The sequence below is a fragment of the Simochromis diagramma genome, unplaced genomic scaffold (genome assembly GCF_900408965.1).
Source record: "Simochromis diagramma unplaced genomic scaffold, fSimDia1.1 OVJJ01000816.1, whole genome shotgun sequence".
Lineage (NCBI taxonomy): Eukaryota > Metazoa > Chordata > Actinopteri > Cichliformes > Cichlidae > Simochromis > Simochromis diagramma.
Window position 1 is genome coordinate 17,517,968 of NW_024386908.1, and position 12,976 is coordinate 17,530,943.

Sequence of the window (12,976 nt, forward strand, 5' to 3'; positions counted from 1 at the left end):
GTAAGAAAAAAAAAATTGCCCACACGTTTTCAGTTTTGTCTTGTTATGCAATATTTCAAAGTTTAACAAACAAACAAAACACTAAAATGGTAAATGGCCTGTATTTGTATAGCGCTTTACTAGTCCCTAAGGAACCTAAAGCGCTTTACACGTCCAGTCATCCACCCATTCACACACACATTCACACACTGGTGATGGCAAGCTACATTGTAGCCGCAGCCACCCTGGGGCGCACTGACAGAGGCGAGGCTGCCGGACACTGGCACCACCGGGCCCTCTGACCACCACCAGTAGGCAACGGGTGAAGTGTCTTGCCCAAGGACACAACGACCGAGACTGTCCAAGCCGGGGCTCCAACCGGCAACCTTCCGATCACTAAAGCGGCACTCCATTAAGATGATGATGCCAGCAGTGGCCCACAGCTCATTTCAGTTTGAGACCTCTGGATTAGAGCATCATATTCGACTAATTTCAATTTTAGTCTAATGACGGCGCTACATGACAGCAGAACTGCTGTAGAAGTTAAAATCAGCAGGTGTAACAAACTTCCTGGAAATGGACACATAACACACATTTTCATAAGGAAGCAAGTAAGTCAAGAAGTGTGAGCAGGAATAAGGCGAGGCTGGCCTTCTACAAAATCATCTTATATGATTATAACTGGAGTAGAAACTTTTACTATTTTAGGTTCATATGCAGCCCTGTGCCTGAATAAAGATGCATCATGTGACACGGCATCAATTTGTATCAAATAAGTGAAACAGTGAAAAAATATCCTTCATTAAAAGTTATGAGCCTACTTAAGTTACAGTGCAAAAGCTTGAGCAACAATATACTTAAAGTACTTAAAACTAATGATTCATTAAGTATTATCACTTTAATGCTGCAACTATACCATCACTTCCGTCTCACCAAAACAATATTTTCCAGTGACAGAAATCATAAAATCCAAACTAAAGAGTTATGAGGCTGTGGCTATTTTATATAAATAATCTATAACGGTACTAACATAAAGGAAGAGAGAGTCTCCTTTACAGGTTGACTCCTTTGAGTATGTCTCCATGCCTCTGGGAGAATTTCACAAGGACCGATGTTTGTATTTAACTCTTAAATCAAGTTTTCAAACTGCAAACACTTTTTTAAAGCTTCTGGAGAGTAAAATAACAATAATAATATTTATGATGATAAAAACAAAAGCTCCCAGATCTGTCAAACCGAGCAGCAGAGAGAGAGAAGAATAAAAATGAGAAGTGAAGAGAAAACTTTAACCGTGTAGACTTCATTATGTTCCAGCTGCTGTCCTGCAGGTACAAACGCTTTGATCTCGAACTCAAACAGATCGTAAATTTTATGCAGCTCAATAACTCGACCCTGTGGTATTTAGGCAGCAGAACAACTAAGAACAACAACTACAAAGAAAGAAAATAAAAATCCGTGTCACGGCAGAGCTTCACCGTCGGGCACGTTTTTTACTTCCGTGCTGTGCAGGTCAGCTGGAGGGGTTTCTGTTATACTGGAAGGTTCTGTACAGTCCTGACAGGACAACCAAACCAAGAGCAAATATTATGCCTGGTTTACACCCCAGCACAAAGAGCCTTCAAAATTATCAAGTTAAGTTGTCTTTCTTTAGATGCAAGAAGAATCTCATATAAATAAAAAAGTATAAACATGAATCCAAAGCAAAGAAGAACTACGATATCCTTTAAATGAGCGTAGCACATGTGCAGCTGCTGAGACGCACTTAAGCATTCGGCTCGTTGCTGTTGCAGATTTGTTCTCGTTGTTCTGGCAGACAGCGCTCCAAGCACAAAAATAAATATCCCCAACGACAGACAAACTCATAACAACTCTGCCTGGTTGGAAGTTGAACACACAGAGAAAACAGCAGTGCAGGAGGCAGCAGCAACTGAAGTGTATTCGGTGTGAGAGACAAAGGGAATGCAGACAGTTCTTCGCGTTAAAAGGAAACAAACTCCAACCCAGAGACACTCACTAGGGGAGTTGCAGCAGATGGAAATCTGAACAAATCGATGTGAAATTAAAATGAGGCAGCGTCAGGCTCATTCACATCAAAGGTCAGCATTTGTCAGCTGCAGTAATTAGTCATTTGTACATCAATTATAACCCAGACGAGCTTATTAGTCTGTCCTCGTGACACACAGAAACTTTAAAGCTTAGGCTGAACAGCTCCAACCATTCAGGAACATTTAATTGTCTTTATAGTCATCTGAAGGCGTTTACTCTAATGTAACTGAGGAGTAAAGGAAGAAAGCCTGTTTGTAATTTTTTTTTAAAAAGCACAGGTTTCTGAGTCCTCCGTGATGGTTCTGTCACTTAACACCACAATGAAAGCTGAACATAAAAACTCCAAATGGACACTGGAAAGCTTCTGGTGCCCAAAAAAAACAACAAAATAAAAACAAAACTCAGACTCAGACACAAAGACTGAATATTCATACTTAAAAACCACCGGGGACAGAAGTATTTGCCCCCAATGAAAATGACTGCTTTTTTCTTTTTTTTAAAGCGCTTCACGAGTGCCTCCAGATTTAAAGGCCTTCCAGTACGAACCTTGGTCTTCTGTTCACCACACAGATCTTTAACGGGATTCAAGTCACGGCTTTATGCAGGCCGGTGAGTAATGTTACTTCTTCACCAGGAGTGATGCATGTTTTGGGTCCCAGTTTAGCTGCTGACAGCTTGAGGTTTTCTTTAACCTCCTAGGACCTGGCGTCCACATATGTGGACGTCACATTTTGGGTTATTTAGACCAAAATACTGAATTTTGCTCTACAAGGGCCTGATATCCACTTACGAGGACATTATACTGCTACTGTTCTATCAAAACTTTAAACGAATATCCTCATATGTGGCTCTCATTTTTCACAGCACAATACTCCCACCACCGTGTTTCACTGTAGAAACGCTGATCTTTAGGTTGTAGCCTTCTTTCTAAGCACCATCTCTGTGATCAAAGAGCTCCAGTTTAGTCTAGTTTAGCTTCCAGTGTGAATAATTTTCACTTTCAGTCTGGATTAAGAACATCTTCTTCTGCAGTATTATTCTTGGTCTGCGACCTCACAGTCCATTTCTGTAGAGAGTTTGAGTTTTTACTTTTTTATACTACAATTCCTGACTTGGCTAAGTTGTTAATGGGTGTCAGTCAGGTGGCAGTTGTGTTGGGGTCTTTGGACACATCTCTTACTAGAGTCTTTGTAATCTTTAATTTCCTTCCTCTGCCAGGCTGGTTTTGTACTGTGTGGCTTCTTGACATTTCTTGATCATACTTTTCACTCCAATTCCTGACACTTGTGAACTTCAACAATTCATTTCCTTTTGTTTTTGGTATGGTATATTCTCAAGTGACAGTTCAAACCTTTAGTTAAGTTTTTATAGTATTATTTATTTATTTATTTTTTATTTTCTAAAGAACATTTTATTGTCATCTCTATGTTTTTAAAAGGTGAGTAGATAGTATTAAGTACTGTATAAAGTATGTTTTCTATCTCTTCATCTTGATGAATCATTGGCCAGTGGATATCTTGTGGGCATTATGAAAGCTCTGCCTGTAGTTTGGACTTTCTGTTCATGAGCAGCAAAGAAAGTTAAAACAGCTTGACCCATGCAGGATTGACTGAGGGGCAGCACCAGTGCCGACTAAACTATAAATCCGGATTATTCTGAACTGTGAATCATGCAAAGCTACCCTGGAGTGCAGGTATATAAATACAGCGACAGTTTAAAGATGTGGAAGTATTCTTTGTTTTCATGATTCAGCAACACGTATTTCGGCAGTTTTTGTGTTTTTTTTCTGAGGGTAACTGCACATGTGTGTTTTTTGTGATTTGTGACTTTTCATTAATCGACCTACCTGTTCAACAAATGTCAGTAAAATACTCAAAATGCTCCTTGTAATCATAATGTTATCCAATTTCACCTCTAACACTCCGAAATTCATCACATTTGAGAAGCTAAAAGGAGTGAAAACATTTGGATTTTGAATATTTTTGAAACACGATGTGTTCTCGTTCATGAAAAGCCCAACATCGTGGTCAGCATGTTTATTAGTTTCATATTTCTGCGTAGACACTGAGACAAATCAGCAATGTAGTAATCTGAAGTTTCAACCCTGAGCTGAGTCGCAGCATTTAAAGGCAGTGACGCACTGCTGATGAACTAAATTAGTCATTTTGGTCTCAGCAGTTTGCTTTAATTAGCTTTTTGTCAGTTCAATAGAAACAAACAAGAAATATGAATGTGAACAGCGATATTCAAATTAAGCAACTGAGCAGAGTTCAAGAAACAAAACAGAACAGCAGGTGAAGCACATTTATTTTGATCATGTTTGTTTCTCCTCTTGTGCTATGCGAGGGTGGGGGGGATGACTGGAAACTGAATGGAGTTTGGTGCGGCGGTGGTGAATTTGTATGCGAGGAGTATTTTCACGCACTGCCGCTTCTTTAGGGAGACCGTTTCCTTGCATCGCACCAGAGAAGAGCCGCATGCTTTTACTTTGTTAGAAACCTTTTAATGTTTCTGGGATTTGATCTCCGGGGTTTGAAGCACTTGTGTCAAACAATGTTCGGTGTTGCCTCAGAGACTTTGAGGTTTGCACGCAGTGTCTGCAGGTTTAACTACACCAGACTGAACAGTTTTTTAAAGCTTCCTGAAGTTGAACTAAGATGCTTTAAGACAGAAGATCAGGAGACATTTCTACAGCATTTCTAATAGCAAACTAGTGTACAGATAAGACACATGTTAGCTGTTAACATATGTGGGTTCTGATGCTCATTATGCTATGAAGCCTGAGCTGTATGTAAAGGAGCCTCTGGTGTTTTCAGGGGGATTTATCAGTTTATTACTGACCTTCGTTAATCGTCACTGTCTTAAATTGTAAGTGGATGGAAAAGCCTGAAACAAGCTACAGAAACATCTTTCGCTTTAGTCTGCTGGCGTGTGAATAATACAAGCAAGGTCAGGCGTCTATCTACTGACTTATTTCTTTTTATCCATCCCACGATTACCCATAATTACCTTACTAGTAGACCAAACCCCACACTCTTATTTTGAAAGTGCTGATGAGCACCTGGTACTTTCATGCGTTTCCTGACCGTGTGTTAGAGGAAGGTCTTGACGTACCCGGTAGGTGAAATAGACCTGAGATGTCCCAGATCGTTCCCCTTCAACTGTTATCTCCACTGGTCCGCTGTTGGTCCTTTCAAACGGGAGGTCCTGCGGTGGGTTTCGCTTCGCCGGGCCAATCTCACACACCACGCTGCCGACAGAGAACAACAGAGGCCGCGGTTCAGAAAACAGATGGAGGCCCAGAATTCAAATAACTCAGTGCCCCCTCTTGAATCAACCCCTTAATTGTACATTACATATGCAGATTACTTGCAAGTATGTAAGCAATCAAGTTTTGGGTCAGGCTAATAGATCAAAGCCTTCACCTGCGGGGCAGTGCCTGGTACAATCAACCAAAAAAAACAAAATGACGTGCAGAAATACTAAGCTTTTATAGATTTTTATCTTTAGCTAATAATTCATGTCAGCACACTGCTACAGGTGCATGTGAAAGAGCTTCAGCTTAATGTGTAAAAGCAACAGGTGTGCTTCTATCTGCATGTTAACGAGGCCGTCGCTCCTGTTAGATTACCTGGTTGAGACAGAGTATCTGTCCTCCTGGTGAATGCAGTCCACTCCGGCCACTGTGATCTTTTTGATGTCTTCCTTCTTTATTCCCATGTTGGAGCCTTTGATGGTCACTGAGATCCGGCCATTCAGAGGGCCGTACCGAGGGCTGATCTGGAGAAGGAAAGAAAAGACTGTTTGATATCACAGATCATAGCAGGAGAGCTGAAATTCCAAAACCTGCAATAATACCAAAGTTACTTTTTCTGTCAATCAGTCACACAAGCTGTGGGTAGAAACGGGTTTTAAAGGTCCTTACAGAATACTGCACAACAATCGAATATTACCAATTTTGGCTTCCTACAATTAAGCAAACGCTACCGAGTGATAATGAAGATGCAAAGCATTCCCCAAATCACAAAATGATGCATGCGCCACTCACAGCTCACCAGTTTCTGCTTGGCCAAAGTGTCGAACAAATGAAGGCTTCAGGGATGCTTCAGGTGAACCTGAATGCTAATTAGAGTGTAGCACAGTGTAAAGGTGAAAACAGCGCCGTGCTGCTTTTATTTTAATGATAAGTGACCTACCGACCAATGAATACGTCCATTTTCTAAAACAAATATTCCATTAAATGCACTTTGTAATATTTAAAAACAATATTTTTTTCAAATATTTCAGATTTAATAAAGAAAATATTTGTATAATTCTGTGCTTTTTGGGGTTTTTCTCTCTGTACTACGACTTTATGAATTAAAGGGAAAAATCTGAAAATGGGAAAAAAATCTAAAGAAAGATAAAAAAACAAATTGTAAATATTTCTGCTTCCAATGTTATGACATTAATGTATAAATATTCATAAAGATGTTGAAGTACAGCCTGTGAAAACACATCTTCTGAAATAAAGGCTCCGCATATCTGCTTCAATTTGGGCCATCTCATCTTCAATTTGACGTGACTGCATGACGTATAAGATCAAATTCATCTTGTATATATTCACCTCCCCGTCGTCCTCAGCAAAGCTAAAGTCTGCTGTGGAAATAACTAACTTCTTCTGGCATAATCAGCCGCAGCCCAGAGGAAATCAAGACGGGGCCTGAAACGAATGACTGATGTTCCAGAGAAAATAGGAAACATACTGAAGCAGTTCAGCCAAGGAGGAGACAAACAGCGAATACAATATGGGAAGGAAAAAAAAATAGCTCAGTGACAAAAAGAGAAGAGATGAATTTGTGGAAAGATGTGGATTTCTAAGACCGTCCACACAGATGTAGGTGAGGGTTCGTGGATTCTTGCTTTGTTTTCTTTGATGTACAACTAAAAGAAAAAAATCCTGAAGAACAAAATGTGTTTGATACTGAACAAAATGAACAAAAAAAACCAAACAAAATTCAGTTTAATAAATTAGGACGGGGGTGTCCAACTCCAGGCCTAAAGGGCCGTTGTCCTGCAGGTTTTAGATGTGTCCTTGATCCAACACTGCTCATTTAAATGACTAAATTACCTCTTCAACATGTCTTGAAGTTCTCCAGAGGCCTGACAATGAACTAATCATTTGATTCAGGGGTGTTGACCCAGGTTGATATCTAAAACCTGCAGAACACCGGCCCTTGAGGCTTCGGGTTAGACACCTGTGGTTTAGGAAGATGATCGACTGCCATCTCTCTCAGACAGATTGGTGAAAGGTTGCAAAGAATTGCTGTCTAATTTCTAAAACCACGCAGATTGGTTGCAATGTGCTGGCAATCAACCCTTTGCAAAAAGGGAGTCGACTCAGCTGGATGCCAACTAGGTATTGGTTATTCCTCCTAAGTAAAAGCAATCCTACCAAGCGCCTATTTTCCAGTTAAACTAGTACTTAATGTAAGTAGTAGCAGAATTTCTATGTATGTAGCTGCAAACAGATTTGAAGTTTTGGCCAATTTATCACAGTTAATGGATGTATTAACCCAAACAGACTGCATGTGATTGCCAGATTGGCCCCATTCAACAGCAAACTGAGAGCAGACCGACTGTCCGATTGCTGTTTTATCGCCATCTTGATGTGGCAAAGCTGCTTTGAGCTGAATCTGAGTGGCTGCAGATCCGATCCCCATCTTTGAAGTAACTATTTCAAAGGCAACGAGGTGGCAACTTCATAATTCTGGTTGTGCTGCTTTAGTGTGACTGTAATGCATCTCACCCATTTAAACTACAGTAAAGATAAAAATGTGTATGGTATTATTAATAGTGTGGCTAACTTGAATGACCTCAATTAATTCAAGTGATTGGAGTCGACATAATGATCGTGGAGTGAAGTTAAATGCTGCCAATTAATTAATCTTTACTTCCAGCTTGTGTCTTATTTAATACTAATTAGCAGGTGTTTGCTTCTTTGTGTTGCACAAATATAGTCTGTGGATCCAGCTTGCTAACTAGGCGAGCCAGGGTTAGCTGATAACGTAACACTCCGTTTCTTTAAAGATGATGATGATGGCCATCAGGTTAAAAGTGAGAAACTTTTAGGCTTTGCACCAAAAACTTGGATGCTAACCAAGTAAGAGCACTCACAAAAATATCTTGGTGAGCAAATCAGATCCATGTAAAATCATTCTTGTCCTCTGTCATCCATATGATTGCTTTCTATGTATGTTTTTTTTTCTGCAGCGGCAGCACATTTCAGAGCTGGTTGCAGTTTTCTCACTGCACTCTTTTCTACAAAGGACAACTTCACATGAACGACAGTGTGATTTATGTCAGTAGGTGTTCTCGTCTTCTGTTACGATGAGAAGGGAAAATGCAATACTGGCTCTATTAAAGGTGCTACTCACAGATCTTCTCCTGGATTTCTGCTTCTGTTAAATGACACAGCCACATCACAGCTCTGCGGTTTAATCTCTGAAATGCTGTGAGGTCACTCTCTGGTTCAGTGCAGATTATAAATGGAACATGCTGCAGTTTTTGTTCAAGTCTTTGTGGTTGTTATATTTGTGTGAAACTGAAGAATAAGACATTCTTTGTGCAGAATTGCAGATACCAATGGCAGAAACTAGCTTCATCTGTTGGGTGTCTGGACTTTTAGAGCACTCAGATATCTGGAGGAGCCTCAGAGTATGGTTGCAGGCCTTTCACATAAAAAGAAGCTGGGTGAGGTGAAAACATCTGAAGTAAACGATCCTGTTTATCCTGCTGCAACCTGCTTCCACATCGGATAAACAGAAGTAAATGGATGGAAGGATAGGTGAATCTCACTGCCATAGTCTTACAGAGGGTAAAAGTTACCGCACATACATTTCACTCATTCAAACCCATCAGGCTCCCAAACATAGAACCAATCCTGTCCATAAAGAAGTTCCAACAGTGTTTCCTACCGACATGTCAGAGGTCGTGGCTTTGTGTTTTTATGACTCACATCAGTGATTTCTGGGTTGGGGCACTGCGCTGGCTGCGGTGAACGGCAGAGTTCCCGGTAAACGCAGCTGTGTGAGGCGGCGCACCAAACACACTGGTACTTTGAGTCGGCATGTTTACACAGGCTGCAGTCCTCTCTTCCCACTGAGCAGCTATACAGTATGACTGTTGGGGAGACAGCGGCAAGAAGAGGAGAGCAAGATGAAGAAGAAGATGGAGAAGAGAGGTGAGGCTAATTATCATAATGCAGCTGGAAGTGAATTTGAAATGAGCGAAGGTGACACTAAAAACAGCGTGATAACTGCACTTTCACACTTTATCCTGATTTATGTGCGATTGTGAAGTGTCTGTGTTGGTGAAATACCAACCTGTCAGGGTGCTGTCAATCTTCCTCTCAGTGTCTCTGTCCTTGATGTGGAACGATACGTTCACCTCCTGCTGCTCATCGTATTCAAACTGCACACACAGACACACGGCCATGTTTCCATCACTTCAGAGGACATTTCATTAACTAAAAAATATGTTTCTGGAGACCAAAACCACTGCCCATCTTATCCAAACCGTAATCATAGTTTTAACTAAAAAAAATTAATGACTTATATTAAGAGAATCTAAAGTCCCAGTGGTGTTGTGGTGGTTGTGTCTTGGAAGGACATACACTGCAGCTTTAACCTAATACAACTACCTCATGGACTGAGTATATAAAGGATGGACTTGGATACCACGGCGACGTTCTACATTTGGTTTGTGGAGAGTTTCGAAGCCAATTTGGTTGTTACCCTCTTTGATTTTGAACCTGGCTCATACATTCGCAGCTTGTCAATTACAAGCTAGCCAAACCCTAAAATATACAGTACAGTACTGTGCAGAAGTCCTGAGCCTCCCTTCATTTCTTTACATGTTGCTAGAAAAATGGGACACGGGTGGAGCGATTTATTGAAACATGCAAATAAAACAGAGTTTACACAATTCTAACAAGTTTAATAGTCAATATTTGGTGTGACCACCTTTATTCTGCAGCACAGTCTGAACTCTGTCAGGCGGCTTTCTGCAATTTGTTTTTAAATAGTCTTCAGGAATAGTTCAACAGGCTTCCTGAAGGACATTCAAAGCTCTTCTTTGGTTGTTTCTGCCTTTTGTTCTGTTTTTTTTATCAGGATGATCTCACTCACACTCACACACACACACACACACACACACACACACACACACACACACACACAGCTTCAATAATATTGAGGCCAAGCCATGACTCATAGTGTTCCACTGTGTGTTAGCTACCCAGGTAAGCTTTCTCTGCATCAGCAGTGTGTTTGGGATCATCGGTATGTTGAAAAACGAAGCTGTTACCACTCAGATGTTTTCCAGATGGTGGATTAAAATGTGATGGTGCTTTTCTGTGTTCATAACACCATCAATTTTGACAAGATCCCCAACACCACTGGCTAAAATAAAGCCCCAAACCACAACAGAACCTCCACTGTGTTTTACTGAAGAAGCTCACTGTTGTACCTCTCTCCTGACCCTCTAACAAAAAATATAAAATTTCTGTTGATTATTTTTTGTGTGATCTGGCATACCTCAGCCTTTTCTCCTTGTTTCACATCTACAACCGCTCTTCCACTGAGACCATTCTGATGAGGCTTCAATGAACAATATATGGATCATCTGAAGGTCCAGATGTTTCTCTCAGGCCCTGTCAGGACTGCGTGATTTTTATTTCACCAGTTTCTAAAGAACATGTCTTTCAGATACGATTCATCTGATGTAGAAAGCTTCTGCTTCACCAGTTCTTTGGGAAGTTGGTGCAGAAATATAAATATGTATCTAACAAACTGTTATCTTTGGCATTTTTCATAAATTCAACTAAAGAAATAGGAAGAAATGATTGTTACTAGCAGCAGGTACAATTACTGGACTAAAAATGAGTTAAAAAGCAGCCAGCACCCTTCAAAAAGCCTGGAAAACTAATGCTCGAGACAACTTCAAGAATCAAGAAAAACTGGCTCCTTGAAATAACAATATAAAGAAATGACAGGTGCCTAAGACTTCTGCACAGCACTGTGCCCCGTTTCCTGTTTTATTCAAAATATATGGATAATAATTTATGAAATAAACACAATGACACATGATGTTTATTGGGGTCCAAGATATTCAGTTCTTTTCTCTCACACTGCCGTACAACCAAAGAGCAGAGCAGTCGCCTCCTGCTGGCTGTTAGAAAGAATGCAGGCTCAAGATACTGGTCCAGTTGTTTCATTTTTCAGGCCTAGCAGCTACATCCATCTCTGATATAGTCTGATTCCACATCTGCTTTAATAACATAGGAAATACAACACTAACAGGCAAGCGTCTGATTTAAGAGACATTTTAAAGACATTTAGCTGACATTTAAAATGAAACACTTTTGTATTGCACAGTAAGTGCTTCCTTCAACACTTATCAAAATTCCCCACTGACATTATGCAAAAAGCAATGTGACACCATTATCCAATGTTATGTCCATTGCATCATCTCCTGGAGCTTCCACTTCCTCTACCATGCAGAACACTTTAGTACAGCTTTACAGAAGGCGGCGAAGTTTTATATTTACGTGATGCCTACAAGTCCTTAAATGACAAACTGTCAGGCAATTGTTCCCAGAGTTTGTCCTCAATGCGGTTTGATCAGGTTACTTATAACACCAGGAAGACGGTGCTGCCTACATGTTAAACTCAGGGAACAGAGATTAAATGAAAGACTACAGCATGAGTGACTGGAGCCCGACACCTTTATAAGGGGTGTGCTGATGTGAATCCCCCTTATGCTCTCCTTTTTTTTTAAAATGCATGTCCCCACAACACAAGTAACACAATTAGACACACACGCGCACACACACTTCCCCTCAGGTCTGCATTAACACAGAACAACAAAACCTTCCTCCCTATTTTGGAACTCCACACTAAATTACCTCGCCTCTATCCAACTGTGAAGGTCAGCACACACAATGAAAAAAGCGAAAGCAAACGCAAAAACACACACACACACCACTGTAGCCATAAATCAAGACAAGTTTTCTTCAGGATATGTGGAAAAAAAAGTGGGGAAAAAACTAAAAGAAGAGGAAAAAAAAAAAGTATCATGTAGAGACAAATACCAGAGATAATGAGAGGAAAACCTGCAGTGACACACACAAACATGAAAGCACACCCCCACACAGACACACACACTCTTTAACTGCATATTGGCAGACTTGGACTCAGCGTGAGGCAAGGATCAATGGAGGCAGAAAAGAGGAAAAACTGGGGGGTGTACGAGAGGGATGCGAGCAAAACGTCACTGAAACAAACACACACACACACACACACACACACCTGCGGTTCAGGGAATCAGGGAAAATAATTATCCATCTCTATAGTCCATAAGGGGGCACCATTGCACACATCAGTTTGACAGCACAATCAGTGTGTGCTCAACAAAACTGAAAACAGCTGACGAAACACATAAAACTAAACACAAGCACAAGATTTCAGAAGCAATGAACTAAACTTAGAGCTGCGCTCGAAACACTTTCTGACTCCCAATCATGTTCATTTACTCACAAATTAACCGCTAACGATGCACTAATTGTCTAATTATCATTAATGATGCACTCCCTGATTTTTCTATAGCTTTCGGCAGCGACGGCGAGCTTGAAAACATAAACAGAAAGCCGAGAAGCGAAGAGAGATTTCATTCTTTCTGGAGGCTGCTAATGGACGCAGCACAAGAATCAGAGTGGGTTTTTTTTTTTAAAGTGGGTTTTAATTTGTGTACGTTAGTAAAGACACAGAAAAAGCAGCATTACTGTTCACATTCAGAGACTGCGTTCTGTTTTTATCTTGTCAGCTGATTCTTTCCTGTTCAACACTCCTTTTTAGCTTTTATTCCCGTGTCCTTTTTAATGGCTTTCAGTGGTTTCATAGTAGAGACTTTA

General features: G+C 40.5%; 1 protein-coding gene across 5 annotated transcripts in view; it reads right to left on the reverse strand.

Moving 5' to 3' along the window:
- The window catches only part of plxnb2a.1 (plexin b2a, tandem duplicate 1), a 225,747-nt gene that overhangs the window by 30,431 nt on the left and 182,340 nt on the right, over window positions 1–12,976 (reverse strand). For all 5 annotated transcript variants that reach the window (XM_040035794.1, XM_040035799.1, XM_040035798.1 and 2 more), the window contains 4 exons: window positions 9,390–9,477; window positions 9,023–9,186; window positions 5,657–5,805; window positions 5,140–5,275 (listed from right to left, as the gene is read on the reverse strand). In XM_040035794.1, coding sequence (XP_039891728.1) covers window positions 5,140–5,275; window positions 5,657–5,805; window positions 9,023–9,186; window positions 9,390–9,477 — 537 coding nt within the window. The remainder of the gene's footprint in view (window positions 1–5,139; window positions 5,276–5,656; window positions 5,806–9,022; window positions 9,187–9,389; window positions 9,478–12,976) is intronic.